At 37.6% G+C, this 21181-nt stretch overlaps 2 protein-coding genes across 2 annotated transcripts; both read right to left on the bottom strand.

Moving 5' to 3' along the window:
• Positions 1-4087: 4087 nt before the first annotated feature.
• Positions 4088-4927, bottom strand: ch25hl1.1 (cholesterol 25-hydroxylase like 1, tandem duplicate 1). Its single transcript, XM_073851074.1, has one exon. The coding sequence runs from the start codon at positions 4925-4927 to the stop codon at positions 4088-4090; it is 840 nt and encodes a 279-aa protein (XP_073707175.1).
• A 1509-nt stretch (positions 4928-6436) lies between these two features.
• Positions 6437-20392, bottom strand: LOC141346159 (uncharacterized). The gene is made up of 12 exons (XM_073851073.1): positions 20363-20392; positions 18396-19091; positions 16163-16222; positions 16030-16082; positions 15802-15946; positions 13750-14114; positions 12045-12273; positions 10449-10566; positions 9453-9564; positions 9199-9310; positions 7347-7459; positions 6437-7045 (listed from the first exon to the last, which is right to left on the bottom strand). Exons 1-12 carry the CDS (start codon positions 20390-20392, stop codon positions 6973-6975), a joined length of 2106 nt encoding a protein of 701 aa, XP_073707174.1. The 3' UTR covers positions 6437-6972.
• Between the last annotated feature and the right edge of the window lie 789 nt (positions 20393-21181).

Here is a 21181-nt window from a genome sequence, read left to right as displayed (position 1 = left end):
GGACCACAAACCAGTCTTAAGTCGCTGGGGTATGTTTGTAGCAATAGGCAAAAATACATTGCGTGGGTCAAAATTATTGATTTTTCTTTTATGCCAAAAATCATTAGGAAATTAAGTAAAGATCATGTTCCATGAAGATTTTTTGTAAAATTCCTACTGTAAATGTATCAAAATGTAATTTTTGATTAGTAATATGCATTGTTAAGAACCTAATTTGAACAACTTTAAAGGTGATTTTCTCAGGATTTTGATTTTTTTGCACCATCAGATTCCAGATTTTCAAATAGATGTATCTCGACCAACTATTGTCCTATCCTAATAAACCATACATCAATAGAAAGCTTATTTGAGCTTTCATAGTATATATACATCTCAGTTTTGTAAAATTTAAACTTATGACTGGTTTTGTGGTCCAGGGTCACATATTAGTTTTGTAATGGTACTCTGCAGGTGATGAGCAGTGCCTGCTTTCTTTCAAACATGATGCTTGGAATTGAGGTTCATCAAACCAGAGAATCTTGTTTCTCACAGTCTGAGGGTCATTTAGGTGCTTTTTTTTTTTTTTTGAAAAATTCCAAGTGTGTTTTCATGTGTTTTCAATGAGGAGAGGATTGAGTCTTGCTACAACACCATTAAGCCCAGATCAATGGAGTGTTGCAGTGATATTTGTCCTTCTTTAAGTTTCTCCCATCTGCATACAGTACAGACCAAAAGTTTGGACACACCTTCTCATTTAAATGAATTCAACTGAAAAAACTTGTGAAAAAATATCTTTCAGGTGGTCAAATAGCAAATAGTGGAGCTCTGCAGCCACCTACTGGTAAAAGTTTTTTGTAGTGTTTTTTTTTTTCTTTTAAAACTGGATTTTCCAAAAAATGGGCAAAAATCTTACACGAAACCATCTGAAATTATCCATGTTATCCCCATGAATTAAAGTTAGAAATATGAGTCTTTTATGAAGTAAATTTTACATAAAAAACAGTTTTTTATAAAAAACAATTTAAAAAATATTTAATTATTACAGTTTTTCTCCATTGGTTTGGCTCATTTCTTGAAACAGAAATTACATTCTCAAAACAACATGGACAAACCTCCAAACCACTTGGCAATAGTTCACAACAGAATTGAATTTCTCATTCATTTCATCAAATTGCAAATGTCTAAGTACATCTTTGCAAATGATTAAGTACAGATAGCCTACATTTAGCACAATTTCCAAGTGAATAGATCTTGTCGATCTAAACTGATTGTTAATTCTCAGTCTAATGGTTGTTCTCTCCACAATGTGTCAGCATCATTTCATTGTATAAGTCATTACATGCACAATACTCTGTTCGATTGTCAAAATTAGTCAAGACCATAATACCATGAATACCATACAGTAGTTGAATCCTTGGAACATTTGATTTCAGCATTTATTACAGCAACAATTATTGCAATTATTGAACAATTATTACAGCAATTGACAGTCGGGTGAAACTAGAACTTGACTAATGAAGGAGGAGTTTCACACATCTCAGTTACTGGTTGTCCATCATTATAACCTTTTTACATTTAAGCAGTGGTTCCCAAACTTTTTTGGCTTCAGTACCCACTTTACCCGATTTGTGTATCCAGGTCATCCAGGATGAAAGTATTTGATTTATGTGACTTCAACATTTTGCCTAAAAACTGCAGCTTACTATATGATGCAATTATCAGTATAATCCTTATTTTGAGGAACATTACATAAAATAAGAAAAAGGGTTAAAGAGCTGCAATTAGGGCCACCCATGTAAATCTAATACTGTGGGTTTTACTGTAACATTTCAGTAAGTATATCATTGAAGATTTCCCCCCTCCCCTTTCTGTCAAATACCCCCTGTACTACCTCTGCACAGGGGTACATGTACCCCAGGTTTGGAACCACTGGAGTAGTGGCCTCTAGTATACTGAACTTTTGGAGAACATAGAACATTCCTATGTAATTGTCTGTAACTGTTGTGTATGTACATTCACGCCGTTTTTTCCCTCGTTGCATCGCAAGGGAGAATATACGCTGTGATGTGGACGAGAATCTGTGGCCACACAGACTGCAGCGTGTGGATGGTCAGGAGGGTGAGGACGGCGGGCAGTGAAGAACTGTTATGAAACTCCAGCTTTATTTATAGCACTCTAGTTTTTTGTTTGTGTGTTTATATTACAGTTTATTATGCTGTATAGTGCTTTTTTGCTCGGATATATGGATGTTACTTTGTGTGTGGTTGATCATTACAACAAAAAAGGAGTTACCATTTCATTGGCAGTATGAGTGCAATGTGTGACGTCAAGCCTTGGAGGCTACTCTTACCCTAAAATCCTATTTCTTTTTTTTTTTTCAGTTTTATACACAATTGTATTCTGTTAGCTAGACAAAAACAGTACAGTAACCATTGTCAATGAAGGACTGGGCTAAGACTGTAAGGTGGACATGAGGGATATTTTAGTGGTCCTTTTGCCATAGTGACAAAACATCTAAACATTTTGACTTGCAGTGCTTACACAATGCCAAAGGGATGAAGCATTTTGGGGGCACTGACTGTTTAAATGAGAAGGAAATTTAGTTTTGACACATGAGTGAACTGTTTTGGGAAAGGTATGAGCTGTTGCAGGTGAACCATGGTGTTGTGCCGAACCATCCACATTATTTTGGCAAAAGCACCAAGAGTGTTGAGAATGTCCGGTCTGTTTCAAGAAATGAGCCAAAGCAATTGAGAAGGATATTTGCCATTTTTGTGGCACTGACTTTTTATATGGGAAAGGAATTTAGTTTTGATGCATGAGTGAACTGTTTTTGAAGCTTTTGCAAGTGAGCTATAGTGTTGTGCTAAACTGTAACACTGTTTTGCCAAATGATCTTAGAATTTTGAGAATGTAATTTCTGTTTCAAGAAATGAGCCAAACCAACGGAGAAAAACTAATTTATATATATTTAAAAAAATATCACTAACCCACTGAAAACTGCACAAATGTAGAGTAAAAACTTTAATAAACAGAAAAATATACAGCACAGACCAAAAGTTTGAACACACCTTCTCATTCATTTGAATGAGAAGGTGTGTCCAAACTTTTGGTCTGTACTGTATATGATCATGGAGCTCAACTAGTGTGACCATCAGGTTCTTGGTCACCAGTCCTAACCAAAGCCCTTCTCCATCATTTGATTCAGCTCTAGGAAGAGTCCTGGTTGATTCAAACTTCTTCTATTAAGGGTAACAGAGACTACATGCTTCTGTGAACTTTCAATGCACCTCCTTCAAACTGCAAACAATTCTAGCTGCAGTGTAAAACCCATTCCCCAATCAGAGTCTCTGCATTATCCTGTCTTCGCGGCATTTGTCTCATGTGGACGACCAGCCTTTTTGAAGGACTTAAATGAATTTGTTTCATTGTTTACCTGCAATATTTGAGAAATCGCAGATTTGGAATGACCAAACTTCTCTTCCTTTCGTTTTTTTTTTTTTTTGGTTGAGATCTAGTGCCACATTAATCCACATTAAACAAATCCCACTTCCCAAAAATAGAGCTTAAAGCACTTCAGTGTTTACGCCTTATACAAGTGTTACTTATTTTTTATTCATCCCCATTTCAAAGAGATTTGCAAGGAAATTCTCTCAAGGTTCATATCCAGTAGAGAAATACTTGACCTTTTAATCTGTAATAAACTCTTAGTGATTTGGAGGAAAGCACTAGCTTTGAGACTATCGAAAATGCCTTTCTCTTTAAACCTCCCTGGCTCAGTAATCGGGTTAGTTACCAGATATTATGTTGTTTTACATAACTACTGTAAAGCTGTAAAATATGAGACCATTGGCTGTAACTAATGCGAAGATGAGGGTTGTTATGTGCTACCACCTTCTGGCTGCTGTGTATTGGAACAAATTTCAGATATATATAAAATGAAACTTCACTGCAAGAAATTAACAATAAAATATACAAAAATGTCTTTTATTTCAATCATACAGAATGTAGACAAAAATACAAGAAGAATAGAAAAATACAATATTTATACAAGAATTGAAATGCTTTATATTTACACAGATTAAATGTTTAAAACCAATGAAGCAGTCTACTTGACTTTATCAGTTTTCTTAGTCGGTTTCACCGTTACAGCAGTGCCAAAGAGTCTGTCCCAGTGACTAAAGAAAGGTGCAAAGTTGCTGCTGGGTTTTTGGTGATGTATGTCATGTGCCATTGCTCCTCCAAGAAGCCCGAAAGGAACCAGGTGGCCAGGCGAATAAGGCAGGTCATAACCAATGTGGTCTTCCACAGACATCCAAATGCTGAAAACACTCAGAGTCCATATGGTTAAAGGATGGCACTTGAGCAGAATGGGATTGATGTTGCTCCAGAAGCCCACCGTCATCAACTCCACAGCGCTGAGGTGCTGAGTGGACCAGGAGAACGGCGAGATGTAATCGTGATGGATGGCATGGACCCATCTGTACAAGTGAGGGTTTTTGTGGTGCACCAGGTGCCAGAAGAAGTACTGGGTGTCAAACATGAGCAAAACACCCAAGGCACCAGAGATCAGTTCCCAGACTGTTGGAGCAACTGCCGGAAGTGGAGGTGCAGGCATCACCACATTGGTGATCAAAACAGCCGGAAGTACGTACACCAGGTGATTGTACACCGCCGTTCCCAGAGTCCTCAGCATCATCCCAATTGTGGGACAGCGTGACTTTTGGATCTTGTATTTGAAAAGAGGAGATCTTTCTCCCAAGACATCCAGGATGGCGAAGGGTAGGCTGAAGATGAAGTAGCAGGAGAAGGCGAGCAGCAGTGGGAAGAATGGAGACGAGACCACGGCGTAGTGCCGGAACATCATGTAGTCCCACAGAGGCTGAAGGAGACGGTTTGAAGCCGCGGAGGTCGGGAGCTGGAGAGCAACTTCTGTGATGTTCCACATCCTGCTGCTAGATTGAGCAATGGCAAGTGAATGCTAATGGGGAGTAACCCAGCCCTATTTATACCACTAAGCCAGACTTGGACCTCCTATCAAGGCAGGCTAGGGCAATTTCTTTGCGGTTTCCTCGGCCAAAACCCTCCAACCTTTCCGAGACATGAAACGAGACCGCTAGTAAACAAAAGTTATGCTGGATTACTTCCTTCAAATCCTGGCGCAGAAGAAAAGCTCAGTCTCTCACTCTCTTTCGAGTCTGGGTTAATGAGTGGACTATTTTTCTCCATTTTTCTAAGTCTACAGCTGGTAGCTTTGGTACAACCAAATAATCAATAAAAAATGCATTTGTCCCTAAAACCTTGGGTTTTAAGACTTGTATTGCTTAGTATAACATAAATGATGTCTCTTACTGAAATATGTAGTTGAAAACTCATGAAAGATTTACTTTATTTTAAAAAAACCACAACGTTTTATGTATTTTGGACATATTGGGGCACTATTATTTTGATGAAGTGAAATGGTTGCACTTGGTGAGCTATTGCCACTACCTGTTGCCATTTTTACTCGGAATACACAATTCGGAAAATAAAATACTGATACGATGACCACAGCTACTCGAAGAGGTGGTGGTGAATATAAGCATAGGCTTAAACCAAATGCCATACAATCGATTTTTCACCATAATGATTCTAAACACCCCAGGACGATGTTTACGTACTGCCAGGATGGCATCTAGCATTTCTTGTCTCTGCTGTTTGTTAGCTTTTTCAGTAGCTGTGGTCTACTAAAAGCCTCAAAAGCATCAAGGCTAAAGTGTAAAGAACAAAGACGCAGGTCTTTAGGAAGTTTTATTAATCCATAGGCATCTTCCCATTCTTTTCACCTCTTACTATTGCTAGGAAAGCAGTGAAGACTTGCATCGCTTCACTTGTTGCCCTTTGACTGAAAATTACAAGAAAAGCCACACAGTGTGGTTTTGTATCAGTATTTATTCTAAAGTAAAAATAGCAACAGGTAGCACCAATAGCTCACTCACATCATTGAAAAATGGAAACGCATTTTGCGAATAAATTCTGCCATGCGCACCAAGAAAAAAAGTCATGTCATGCTATGGGACTGGATAACTTAACTAACCAGCAGACCAATCTTGCACAGCATGGCAACCACCTCCAAAAACAATGGCCGCATTTGTTGTGTTACATCAAATCTCTCTGAGGCTAAATATTATTAAATTCAGTGGTTTCCCCTACTTTTTATTTTTGGCAGTTTATCAGGAAGTGACAATTTTCTTCTCTTTGACTCATTGGATGGAAACGGTGCTTACTTTAAAATGTTTTTTGCACACAAGTTAAATTCGCAACTTTGGATGGAAACCTGGCTACAGTCATATTAATATATATTTTTTAATTATTAACATTTTGCAGATTCAGGGGTGTGTAAACTTATGACCACAACTGTATGCAGTATGCATATTTAGCATATCCCATTCTTTATTAATAATAATAACAACAAAAATAGTTTTGTACATAATTTTATTTCAATTGCAATCATAGAAAACACACAGAAATATTTAGCATTCGTTAATTTGCGTATTGCACTACTACATTTTGGATACAAGTGTCCATAATTTGATTTGGTTGCATTTTGAGACAATGAAAAATGAGAGAGTGAGATGATATTCAGTGACTAATTAAAAGAAAGTAAAATTTCACATTATAATGATTGTATCCTTTAGCAAACTTCTGACATCTGAATGACTCTTGACTAGCATCATTTCAGGCATTCTTAAGCAATCGTAAACTAAAAATGTTTTAAACTAAGTATGTTTTTTCTGCTAGCAAACAAAAAGAGAGGAGATGTACAGAAAGTGGAAACAGTTTACATTTTATGCTGAATATATGTAAAATTTGTCATATGTATTTGATTATAAAGTCATTGTACATGGCAAATAAAGCAATTTTGTGAAATCATGTGAAAAGAAAATCTAAAAATGTGATTTGTTAACGTAAACATGATTAGTTATCTCTGTATTAGTAGATCCTCTGGTGTCTTTAGTTACTGTTTTCTTTAACCTTTTTCTTTGCCACCGTTTTATTTGTATTGGAGTATTTTTGCCGGTCGTTCCTGTAAAGATAAATAAGATAATAAATAAAAAATAATCTGTTCATATATAGTTTAGAGACAAAAAAAGATGAGGTCTGATCAGATCATATCCAATTCAACCCAACAGTTTATATGTGCAAAAAAACCTACTATAAACCTAAACCTAAACCTACTATATTCTAGGCTTGTTAGCAACTATTAGTTTAAGGATAAATATGACAGTGTACAAAAAAATATATGACATGTTGCAGTAGGTAAATGTTATACTATGCTATATTTCACTGCCACAGAGTTTATAAAGTATAGGAAAATCAGCACATACCTGCTCATCTTAGCCTTGTTTCTACAGCCCTGTCCACCTTCCCAGTGACTTGTGAAGGCTCCTCTTGTCATCATACCTCCACAACCAATACATGGTTTACTGTTGCAGTATGGCTAGAAGAAGAAAATAAAAGAAGTCGTCAAAAGTCTACATACACTTTGCAGAATCTGCAAAATGTGAATTATTTTACCAAAATAATAATAATGAAAGCTGTTCATGAGGCCCTTGTTTATCCTGAACAGTTAAACTGACTGCTGTTCTTCAGAAAAGTCCTTCAAGTCCCACAAATTCTTTGGCTTTGCAGCATTTTTGTGTATTTAAACCCTTTCCAACAATGACTGTATGATTTTGAGATCCATCTTTTCACACTGAGGACAACTGAGGGACTCATATGCAACTATTACAGAAGGTTCAAACACTCACTGATGCTCTAAAACAAGGGTCACCAAACTTGATCCTGGAGGGCCGGTGTCCTGCAGAGTTTAGCTCCAACTTGCCTCAACACAGCTGCTTGGAAGTTTCAAGTATACCTATTAAGACCTTGATTAGCTGGTTCAGGTGTGTTTGATTAGGGTTGGAGCTAAACTCTGTAGGGACACCGGCCCTCCAGGACCGAGTGTGGAGACCCCTGCTCTAAAAGAAAAGACAATGCATTAAGAGCCGGGGGTGAAAACTTTTTGTCTTTTGGGAAACATGTAAGTATCTTCTGTAGATTCTAAAAAATAATCTGTAGTAGGGATGTTAACCGATAACCGTTTGACCGGTGGTTGACCGTATCAACGTTAACCGGTCAAAGTTGTCGGTAGTCGGTTAAAAAAAAAAGTGCCGGTGCGTCTTTTACGCATTCTGAAGGTGCCTGTTTTATCCATTGGTTTTATCATGTTGCAGTCTATTAGGCAACATTCCGCATAAGATGGGCTTAGATTTGGAAATACATTACATCTACATTTCAGTGGTAACCGATAAGGTGATGATGATCATCATCTTTCTTTATTATGGTTAGCACTACCTCAACTAAAGCGGCGTCTCTTCGGAGCTGTCATTTTCTTAAATGAGCCGTGGCAATGTTTCAAATGAGCTTCTAACCAAAACAAACGTCTTTATTTTCAAAGCGATCACCTTGTACCCAAACCATTTGAAACTAAGGAGCCATTTGTCCTACGATTACATACAACAAGCTCTTCGGCGCCGCGTTTGCGGGACTCGTGTTTCGCGCTGTAGTGGATTTTAAAAAAGTGACGCGAGTGGCAGTGTGTGTGTGTGTGTGTGTGTGTGTGCGGGAGGCAGAGCGGCAGAGAGATGCGACAGAGTTGCGACAGGCGCGGCTCGAAATGACTGTTATTTCAAATAGCGTACCATATTAAACTAATCGGTTAACCGGTTTCAACCGGCTAATGAGGCTCGGTGGTCGGTCAAGAAATTTTTTAGTTTTCGCCATCCCTAATCTGTAGATATTAAAAAAATCTATTTTCATATTTAATTCTATTCAGTTTGATAGGAAAATATTTTAATTTGAAATGTTTTAGATTCTAAATGCTTTGAGAAGGGTAAACTAGTTTGGACCTGTTTCATCTTTTGATGTCTGAAGAAAATTCTAGATCCTAAAGCAAAACCTGTTGCTGACTTGTTCTTGTTTTGAGAACAAATGTCTTGTGTTTTTGTTTGTCTCAGCAAAATTTGGGTCAAATCCTTTTTGCTGCACCCGCAGTGTTGTAACATTTCCAAACCTAAGGTTTAAACAAACAAAAACCTGTCTAATTTGCCTCTAATTTCAACACAGTATCTGGGTTAAAGGGGTTTGAGGTGAAAATAATCCTCATCCAGTCAGCCGGATGGAGTTTCTGCCACTGACCTGCTCTTTGGCACAATGACCGCAGATCATTCTGTTGGCCAGCTCCATTGGATGGTCCTGATCTTCATCATGGCACACATCACATGGGTACGCCCGACCACAGCACGGAAACCTAACAGGACAGACTGTTAATACAGGACGGATGTCCTAAATATAGGCACTTTGTAGGTCAAACAAGAGGACGTCGTGGTACACAAAGGTTTCTGCTACAAAATAAACCTCTTACGGACCCAGAAAATGCTCCTGGTAGTTACCTTAGCCACCGGTGACTTTGTTTGAAATGCCTGCAGGCTCCTTTATCGGGTAAAGGTTTCCCTTGCTGAACTGCAGGGTCTCTGTAGCGTCGAGGGTATTGGGCTGCTGCACCTGTTAAATTCAGCAAGTAATAATCATTTGTTACATTTACAGTCAAGCCCGAAATTACTAACTATAAAGTAACTTAAAGTAACTTATTCAACCAGCAGCCACAATACGCAGCCGCAGGTCCTCACTGAGCTACTTTGTCTTAGCCATGACTGTCCACAAACCAACAGCAGAGAGCTTCTGTTTTGGAATGAATCAGGGTAATTAGGATGCTTTAGAACAGCTTGGACTATTTGGAATGGTATAGAACTTTGAATTTTCCCATAGACTGTGACAGTTTGCAAAGGGTAGGAATAATTTTGGACATGCCACTTTTTGTTCAAATGTAAATAAAAGATTAGTAATAATTTTTTCCACAATGAGGCCTCTTGTTCATCGTCTCATTATCTTCTGGGAGACGTCTGTGTCATTTCTAAATAAAAAAAAAAATTGCTGGTTGAATAAAAGTAACTTTAAGTCAGAATTTGCTAGGGGTATGAATAATTTCGGGCTTGACTGTTTATGCTGCTTTTCACACCCAATTCACTTTACAGAGAGGGTCAGGAATCTCCTCTACACTTTAGGACTTTTAATAACCACAGAGAGTCCAGACTTTAATCTAAAGCCAAATAACAGTCCCTTTTTACAGTATAGCGTTCCTATATGGGGCAGCAGGACCCACACAGACCTTTGTCTGGCTGGCATTACTAGCACATAATTCTAGCAGCAACCTTTGTTGTGCCAGGGGGTCTCCCTTTCCAGGTCTGATCAGACTTAACCTCGCTAAGCTTCACTGGGAAACCTGGGGCTGGCGGTAAATAATCCTTCACGAGACGAACTCTGGGACATCAGTGCTCAAGAAACAAGAACTGGACAGAATCAGTGAGGATATGGGACAGGGTTCAGACCTGTTTGATTTCTGGGCTCCGGCTGAATGAAATGGAAACGTGTCGCCTCTATAAAAATGCTGAGCTTGGTGTGACAATGTTGGCAGTTTTGCTCCCAGTTTTGCCCGTAAGCCAGATTCTAGAGAAAAAAAAGAAAAGAAAAGTGAGAGAGAAATTGACAATAATATTAAATGCTTCTCCATTTTTAAAATCCTCCAGAATTTTTTTTTTTCGGTGATGAGATGTTTATCTGACAGTGTCAAATTGTATGGCTGTCAAAGTTCTTGTTACAGCATGTAAATAATTAAATGTATATTTAATTCTGTTGATTATTTTTAATGTTGTCACTGATGGAATGCTTTACAGAAGTCATCTTTACATGTGTAAGATTTCATATTCCGTGAAATATTTATCTCTCACAATTCTAACATGCAATTTATTGTTCAGAACTGTGAGATATAAACTTGCAATTCTGAGAACATATCAGTCTTTTTTCCTGCCAAGAACTGGACTTTATAACTCACAACTGTAAGTTTGTATCTCAAACTTACAAACTTAAATTCTGTAAGTCAGAATTATGAGATATAAATGCACTATTGCGATAAAAACCTTAGAATTGCGAGATATAAACTTGTATTTGTGAGAAAAGGTCAGAATTGTGCGTTTTTATCTTGCAATTCTGACTATATTTTGCGCAATTGTGAGTTTATATCCCACTATTCAGACTTTATAACTGACAATTGTGAGTTTATATCATGCATTTCTGAGAAAAAAAAGTCAGAATTGTGAGAAATAAACTCGCAATTGCGATAAAAACTTCAGAATTGAGATACAAACTGACAATTGTGAGTTTATCTCGCAAGACTGAAAAAAAAATTCTTGCAGGTGCGAGTTTATATCCTGGTATTCTGACTTTATAACTCACAATTGTGAGTTTATATTATGCAATTGAGAAAAAAAGTCCGAATTGCGAGATATAAACTTGCAGTTGCGATAAAATCATTAGAATTGCAAGATACAAACTTGCATTTGCGAGAACAAAGTAAGACCTGAGTTTTTATCTTGCAATTCTAACTATATTTCTCACAATTATGAGTTTACACTCACAATTGTGTTTATATCATGCAATTCTGAGAAAAAAGTCAGAATTGCAAGTTTATATCTTACATTTTTAAAAAAGAAAAAAAAAAAAGAGTCAGAATCACGAGATGCAAACTCGAAACTGTAAGAAAACAAATAGTCCTTTTTTTATTTGGCGGCGGAAACGTGCTTCAAAAAAATATTGAAAAGACTTTTGTTGTGTAAGCACTTTAAATTTATAAATATATATCAATTACGTTATATATATTTAAAAATGTAATATATTCATGTGCTGAATTTTTTCAACAGCTATTACTGCAGTCTTCAATATCTGATAAATTTTTAGGATTCCTTAATGAATAGACTTTAAACGAAAAATGTAGACATATGTGTTTACTATCACTTTTGATCCTTTAATGTGTCCTTGCTGAATAAATGTATGAATTTATTTTTTTAAAAAAGCACATGAAATATATCTATATGAAGTAATAATAATGTAATATGTCAATTGTCATCTCTAGTGAATCTTGGTCAAACCTGAATCGTGTCCTCCTTGTTGCAGTTAAGGCAACCCACAGTGAATACAGAGTCCTTTAGTACCAGATCTACAGGCACAACTGCATTAAGGTCCAGATAGCCCAAAACATCACTGTAGTGGTGCAGCATACTGGGTCTGAAGGCAGCACTGATCCCTGTTTGACATGTCTCACACTGAGCAGTGCAGGGCAGACGCCCGCTCAGGGTCAGGTCAGAAGCCACTTTACACCTACAAGGAGAAGCACATAGATAATTTGAACCCTTGCCTGAAGGCATTTTGCAATAAATCAGCCATCAAAAAAATAAGAGGCCACATTTGGACCTGGTATTGACATTGAACTTCAGAAATTCAAAATCAGTAATTGACGAGTGCATTTAGAAACATTTAAAAAACAATCTGTGAACATGTCAGTTGTGTTGCTGTCTATGCAGGGTCAGAAAGCTCTCGGATTTCATCAAATTCAAAAAATATCTTAAGTCTCATGGGTTTGGAACAACGTGAGGGTGATTAATTAATGACAGGGTTTTCATTTTTGGCTGAACTATCCCTTTAAATTTGTCTCTACAGATTATAGACGCAATAAAACAGGCCTGTTTCTACTAATGACTGATACCTATAAAGAAATCTACAACGATAACCATATAAGCGTCCACGCAGTGTTGTTTTCGTTGACGATGACGAAATCATTTCGTTGACGCCACTTTTTTCCATGACGATAACGAGACGTTGACGAGATAAAATTGGCTCGTTGAAGACTAAAACATGACGAGACGTGTGTGAGTTTTCGTTGACGAGACGAGAATAGACGAAAATGTTAGTGGGTGGTCCGTCAGGCGTTTAAAATGCATGACATTTCTGCTTATTGTGCATGCCAATTAAAACCGGAAAATATCTGCCGCTATGGCAAGCCGTTTTAGCATTAAATTCTCTTTGCCATACTACTATGGCAAGCCGTTTTAGCATTCCATCCTTGTTTGTCTTTTATGTTTTAAAACATTCCTTCATTATTGTAATTATTGGTAAAAATAGTCGATCCGGAAGCTCACATTGTGTTGAACTATAGATCTGCTATTTTCAGAACTTATAAGTGACACTACCCAACAGCAAAATACTTACTGACCTACATTAATTTCTTAAAAGACTACTTTTTCCCCTTTTTTTTGACTAGAACTAGACTAAAACCTTTTTGACTTTTCGTCGACTAAAATTGGACTAAAACTATCACATATAGAAGTGACTAAAATTTGACTAAAACTAATAACCATTTTAGTCCAAAAGACTAAGACGGTTCTAAGATGGTTGTCAAAAACAACACTGCGTCCACGCAAACAGGCAATAACATTCTGTTTATTATACGCACACACTGCAGTTATGTAGTCTGGTGCCTTAACTGCTCAACTCTTCAAAGCCAGGTGGGTTCTGACTGTCAGCGTTTTTATTGTTCATCAGCTGGAACAAATCGTTGTGAAAGTGATTCCAAATGATATTGTTCCTTTGTGCCATAATAGCTGTGGTATGGACCCTATTTTTATAGAATTAAACAATTATTAAAACCTCAGAGTAACAGTTATTGTTCTTGATCTAAACAGGCCTTAAAAAGCAATCTGTCTGCACTATTTGCGATAGGATTATTGAAGATAGACATAAATACCAGATGATTAATAATCATAATGAAATGCTTTAGTTTTAGTTTAATAAATGTACCTGTTGCACTTCAGGGACACTGAGATCTGTTTGGCTGCCACAGTAGCTATCTGTTCTCCCAGTGTCAGACCCAGCAGTTTGATTTCGGTGCCTCTCCGTCGCTCTCTTGTTTTTATGTTCTCCACCTTTTGGCCGCCTTCCTCCCCATCACTGCCGAGAGCAATCTCATCCTCTTCTTCCTCCTCCTCCACTGCAGCTTCATCTTGCTCTTCCTCCTCCACCTCCTCCCCTGAAGCCATGCTGAGTGACACTATACGCTGAGGAGTGTCTGATTTCTTGGATGTGTTCTTGAAAACGGTGACTTTGAGTTGCTCATAGGGGACAAACTGTATTCCAGCCCTCTCCAGGTCAACATCTTTTTTCAACTGAGAAGAAAGATTTGAGATTGATAAATACCACAGCTAGTCCATTTACACAAACCTTAAAGACTTTCTCAACTGGACATGCTCTAATCTAGGGGTTGACCGATTATCACCACCAATATTAAGCATTTTTGTGCATCATTAAGCATCATTAAGCATTTGAAAAAAGTGGCATGTCCAAAATTATTCATACCCTTTGCAAAACTGTCACATTCTATGGGAAAATCCAAAGTTCTATACCATTTCAAATTATCCAAGCTGTTCTAAAGCATCCTAATTACCCTGATTCATTGGGAACAGCTGTTTTAATCAACTCAACAGGTGAAAAACAGAAGTTCTCTGCTGTTGGTTTGTGGACAGTCATGGCTAAGACAAAGGAGCTCACTGAGGACCTGTGGCTGCGCATTGTGGCTGCTCACAAGTCAGGAAAGGGCTATAAGACCACATCTAAATGTTTAAGTTCCACTGGCTACAGTGCAAAGTATTATTAAAAAATACAAGACCTTCCGCACTGTGAAAAATCTCAGAGGACACGGTCGGAAGCCAAAAGTGACACCTGTGCTGGCCAGGAGGATAGTGAGAGATGTAAAAAAAAAGAATCCAAGGATCACGACCAAGGCCATCCTGTTGAATCTGGGCTCTACTTGTGGCAACATCTCAAGGCAGACAGTCCAACAGACACTGCACACCACTGACGCAGACCAAGAAGGACACCACTTCTCCAGATAAGGCACACAAAAGACCACTTGCAAATGCTCATCTGGACAAAGAAGAAGACTTCTGGTCTTCTGTTTTATGGTCAGATGAAACAAAAATTGAATTGTTTGGCCACAATGATTTAGCCTTCATTTGGTGTAAAAAAGGAGAAGCCTTCAACCCTAAGAACACCATCTCCACTGTCAAACATGGCGGTGGGAACCTAATGTTTTGGGGGTGTTTTTCAGCCGGTGGACCAGGGAAGCTAATCACAGTAAACGGCACCATGAAAAAGGAGCAATGCATCAAAATTCTCAACAACAACATCAGGCAGTCTGCAGAGAAACTTGGCCTTGGGCACCAGTGGACATTTCAGCAGGACAACGACCCAAAACACACAGCAAAAGTGGTGAAGAAATGGTTGGCAGACAAAAACACTAACGTTTTGCAATTGAGAATCTGTGGAAGGAGCTAAAGATCAGGGTGATGGCAAGGAGACCCTCCAACCTGAAAGAGTTGGAGCTCATCGCTAAAGATGAATGGGCAAAAATACCAGTGGAGACATGCAAAAAGCTGGTCAGCAAATAAAGGAAGTGTTTGATTGCTGTAATAGCCAATAAAGGCTTTTCTATTGATTATTGAGAAGGGTATGAATAATTTTGGACAAACCACTTTTTGTTCAAATGTAAATAAAAGATGAGTAATAATTTTTTCCTCAATCATGCCTCTTGTACATCGTCTTGTTATCTTCTGGGAGACGTCTGTCATTTCTAATAAAAAAAAAACTTCCTGGTTGAATAAAAGTAACTTTAAGTCAGAATTTGCCAGGGGTATGAAGAATTTTGGGCTTGACTGTATATATCAGTTCAAAATATCGGTTATCGGTCTACTCGAGCTATAATAATCCGTATTGGCCCCTGAAAAACACATGTCGGTCAACCCCTATTCTTATATGACCAGCTGATTTTTATTCACAGATAAGCACAAGTCTCACCTGCCTGGCTCCCTCGGTAAAAAGTTTCTCCATACTACGGTCTAGCCAGCGCAAGTACGGCCTGAAGAGCAGCTCGACTCTCCCCATCAGTTGATTGGTGGCATGTTTAGCCTTTAGCCAATCTTCTGAGGCCTTCTGCACGTGTCTGCATTAACACAGCATAAAATAAATACACTTACTGATTTGCATTCACATTGCATGTGAATAACCAGTAACAGTTCTTCTCACCTCCCCATGATTGATGGCAATTCCTGATCTTCAGGGATGTCCACAGTGAAAACCTATGATACGTTAGCTTTCATTAGCAAAAACATAGCATATGTTTTAACTCCAAATTTTGAAACATTTTACAAATGCACACCTCTTGAGGGTAACGCTCAGGAAAGCTGACCATGATGTCCACTTCGTTAAGGTCAAATGGCTGCAAAAACAGAAAAAAATGATGACTATAGAAGTAATGTAGTTCTTGTCAAAAGTGTTCATGCTTTCTGATCTATATATGTGACCCTGGACTACAAAACCAGTCATAAGGTTAAATTTTACAAAACTGAGATGTATACATCATATGAAAGCTCAATAAATAAGCTTTCTATTGATGTATGGTTTGTTAGGATAGGACAATATTTGGTCGAGATACTTCTATTTGAAAATCTGGAATCTGAGGGTGCAAAAAAATCAAAATAATGAGAAAATCACCTTTAAAGTTGTCCAAATTAAGTTCTTAACAATGCATATTACTAATCAAAAATTACATTTTGATGTATTTACAGTAGGAATTTTACAAAAAATCTTCATGGAACATGATCTTTACATAATTTCCTAATGATTTTTGGCATAAAAGAAAAATCAATAATTTTGACCCATTCAAAGTATTTTTGGCTATTGCTACAAATATACCCCAGCGACTTAAGACTGGTTTTGTGGTCCAGGGTCACATATGTAGTTTTGTACTTTTGTTTTACATAGGTAAAGTGGTGCAAAAGTCACAGTAAAAGATAAATACATAATAGCTGACATTATCAGTATAGCATAGCTATATCAGTATTTAAATTCAGCATTACTGTATCCAGCATGCCAGCAAAAGTTTGGAATGTTTAAGATTTTTTTTGGAAAGCACTCTCTTATACTCTCTTATTAAAAGATTATTACAGTTTAAAATAACTGTCTTCTATGAAATCCCGTTTCCGCCACTGAATTAAAAAAATAATAACTGCGACTTCTTATTTCACAATTCTGAGTTTTTTCTCACAATGGCATGATATAAACTCACAATTCTGACTTTTTTCTCAGAACTGCAAATTTTAAAGTCAGAATTCTAAGAAATTAAGTCGCAATTCTGAGAAATAAAGTCAGAATTACGATATAAGCTCACAATTTACACTTTTTTCTCAGAATTGCGAGTTTATATCTTGCAATTGTGACTTTTTTAATTTAAAAAATATATATATATATCTTGACATTTGAATTGCGAGTTTGTATCATGCAATTCTGAGAAAAGAATCAGAAATGCTAGAAAAAAATCTAAACTGTGAGTTATCTCATAATTCTGACTTTTTTTCCCAGAATCTTGCAATTGTGACTTTTTCTCAGAATTTGCAAGTTATTAAGTCAGAATTGTGAGGTATAAACTTGCAATTCTGAGAACAGTAATTTTTCCGAGTTTATAAGTTTATATTTCACAATTCCCGAGGGAAAAAGTCCGAATTGCGAGAAAATAAGAACTGTGAGATACAAATTTGCAATTGTGAAAAAAAAAGTCAGTTTATATCTCACAAATATGACTTTATAATACAAAACTGCAAAGTCAGAATTGGGAGTTTATATCTCCCAGTTCTGACTTTATAATTCGCAATTGATATAATCTCACAATTCTGAGAAATAAAGTTAGAATTGTGAGATTATATCAATTGCGAGTTATAAAGTCAGAACTGCGAGATATAAACTCCCAATTCTGACTTTTTTAACGTAATTGCGTGATACAAACTCGCATTAGTGAGAAAAGTTAGAATTGAGAACTTTTATCTCGCAATTCTGACTTTATTTCTCACAATTCCAAGTTTGTATCTCACAATTCTGATGAGATTTTTATCTGGGAGATAAAAATTTGCAATAACAATTCAATTTCAGTGGCAGAAGCAGGCTTTTATAGTTTTATAGTTCTATTTGAATATATTTTAACATTTATTTTATTCCTGTGATGGCAAATCTGGATTTTCTGCAGTAATCACGAAATTCTTCAGTAATAACTGAAAACATGATTACGGTACATAAAACATCTACTTTGATCTTCTTTCATTTAGTTTTGCTCAATCAGCTGTATGATACTAATATTAAGGATTGGCAAACATGTTTGTGCTTCCTAATTGCTATTAATACTAACAAGAACTTTGCTATTTGGCACATGGTTGGTCTTTGGTTGCTATTTTGTACTTAAATCCACTCTGTGGTCTATGCCAGGGGTATCCAATCCTTGTAGAGTTTAGCTCCAACCATCTCCAACACAAATGCCTGGATGTTTCAGTTGGAGCTAAACTCAAAAACTGGAACTCCAGGAACAGGTTTGGACACCCCTGGACCATACAACAAGTGTTTACCCAATCAGGGTCCGTGGCTTCAACCGTGACTCTGTAGTAGGTCAGCTGTCCATCTTCTCGCTCCTGCACGATGAGTTTGTCTTTTGGAAATCTCTTCATGAGCTGAGCGATCTCAGTGGCTCTGAGTTGCTTGCAGACCTCTTCAGTGAGATCGGCCAGTTTGACCTGCTCTTGACTTTTAGCTGGTCGTGGAGCTGGAGCTGAAGGCCTGAAGCTGCTCCACTCTTTAAGGCCATGAGGCTGGTCCTCCACAGGCGGAAACTGCTGTGGATGCAAGAAGCGACACCGGTCCTCCATTGCACAAAACCCAGACAGGAAGTAGCGGCAGGGTCGTCTGGCTCTCTCTTGCCTCACATGAGCAGTTTTGTAGCTGGATGGATGTCGATGCTCCTCTGTACCAGACTGGCTGTTTTCACTTGGGTCTGATGGGTGACCATCCAAATTTCCTTCTTTCTCTTTGTGAGCTGGGCCATTCTCTCCATCCCTCTGTGCACCCGCAGCTCTCTGATGAAGATAGCGGCACTTTTTTCCATAATAGCATCGCCTGCCCTGAGAATAGAAGCGACACAGTTGCTGCGTCTGACCGGCCTTCTGTGAAGTGTCCTTACTGGTCATCTCAGTGTTTTGGCTTGAGCTGTCGTTTTCAGCATCAGCTGACACAGATGAAGAGGCTGGTTTATCCTCAGGACCCAATGACTGTGGAATAAATAAAACAATGTGCAATGTTTCAACGTGCAATTCAGTGTTTTTTAAAGGGACAGATTTTGTCATTTAATCACCCTCAGGATGTTCTAAAACTGTATGAATTTCTATCATTCATTCCACTGACTTCCATAGTATTTTTTCCAATGACTTCCAGCAGCCATTTTGGTTACCAACATTCTTCAAAATATCTTTTTTGTGTTTAAATCCTGACTGTGAGTAAATGAATGAGGCCTTTGATTCTTAAAACCGCCTGCTCACAAAAATCAAATGTCACAAACTTCGTATAATTCTGGTCAAGTGCAGTTCAGCTAAAAATGGGTATTGAAATAAACAGAAGTTTAATGATTTGTAATCGTTCAACACTAAAACACTAGTGTATTTGTGCATAGACTAACCCTGATTAATGCAATTACTGTTACACTGTACCTTAAAATACCACGGGTTTCCTTGTGAACTTGCTATTACATAACATCTAAAAGTAAACATTGAACTCACTCACAACCATGTACTATGTACTAGAAGTGTGTTTTGTGTTTGTTTCAGTGAAGCTTCACAATAGTGATTCGATATCTATTTTAAAACTGTAAAGGTGCAGTCACATCAGGTTCATTTGTTCATGCAAATTTGCAATGTTGACCAACAGGAAACTGCTTGGTTTAGAGGTGACTTTAGAGGTGACCAGTAAGAACATTAGTGAAAGGTGCTTTCTCTACTACATTAATTTAGAATAAATTTAGGAGATATCACTTTTATGAAAACATCACGTAATTATACGTTTGGGTTTGGAATTTATTCCGTTTTGACCAGCAGGTGCCGCTAGACACAGTGTTTCGATTTCTCAGAAACTGAATCATTTTGCGAAGCAATTTCTAAATTGGATTCAGAATATCACACATACTAATTTATCTCATCACTTATGTTCATTCTGATACGTACTAACGCTTTAAATTGCATTTTATTAATAAAACCTTCTTAAATTAACCATATCAAACTGATTCACCGAAAAGATTCGATTCAGAATTCATTGACGAATCGAACATTTCTAAACACGCACTGTACAGTGTGATCAGGAAGTCCTACTAAACTATATTTCGACTGATTAAACTGCCACATTGTTTTGGTCCACTTATGTTGGCGTTTAGGTGGGCTAACTGGACCTGACAATGTTGTTCATGTTGTTCAATGTGTTAAAACTCTGATTAAAATTACTGGTGGATATTTGTGGTGGGTGTTAACGTTACCTAACAGAGATAGCCACTAACCTGCACCACATCCGCACTTTCTGACTCCATTAGATCGGATAGCACCTTGTAGTCAATGTAAACTGTCCAATACTTAAATGCTTACTGCTGTCGCTGTCTGTCAGTGCGTTTACGTTTATGTTAGCACGAACACGAGTTTCTAAGATTGGGAGGTATATAACATATATGTTTTTTTTTTAAAACAAACGCTTAACGTTACTTCCTCGAGGAGGCGCTTTGCTGGCTCACAAAGTCTAATTCTTAATGTATCCGCGTTTAAATCTCAAAACGGTTTTTGCATCAATGAAGACATTTGCACTCCAAAAAGTCTAATCGTTTTAATCTATTAACTAGAATCTGGCATACCAAACAGACATATAAAACAACTGCCTGAGCTATCTGTATTAAATGAATTTTTAAAAAGCGTTACGATGCAATCATATTGCGCTATAATTGGTGCAATCTGATCAGCGCGGAGAAAAGTAACATTTACCACATGACCGTTTATCATTACTTCGGTATCGTTCTGAAAAAGGTGCGTTTATTTCTCGGGCTGTGTGGCTGGTCTTGTGGATGACAAAAGTGGTCTTACATTGGACAGAATCGATACAGGAAGTGACTGTCTTTTTCAGCAGCAGTTTTGTAGCTGAATGGGGTCGGATGCTCCTCTGTACCAAACTGGCTGCTGTCACTCGAATGCACGTACACATTTCTCTATTTTTCTTTGTATACTGCATATCCATGATGAAGAAAGCACTCTTTTTCTTGTAATAGCATCATTGCCTGCTCTAATTGTAAAACGGTTAACTGATGCACCTGTTTTCCTCAAAATTAAAATAA

The sequence above is a fragment of the Garra rufa genome, chromosome 11 (assembly GCF_049309525.1).
Source record: "Garra rufa chromosome 11, GarRuf1.0, whole genome shotgun sequence".
Lineage (NCBI taxonomy): Eukaryota > Metazoa > Chordata > Actinopteri > Cypriniformes > Cyprinidae > Garra > Garra rufa.
The sequence above is the reverse complement of the archived record's forward strand: the minus strand, read 5'-3'. Positions and strand labels throughout refer to the sequence as shown.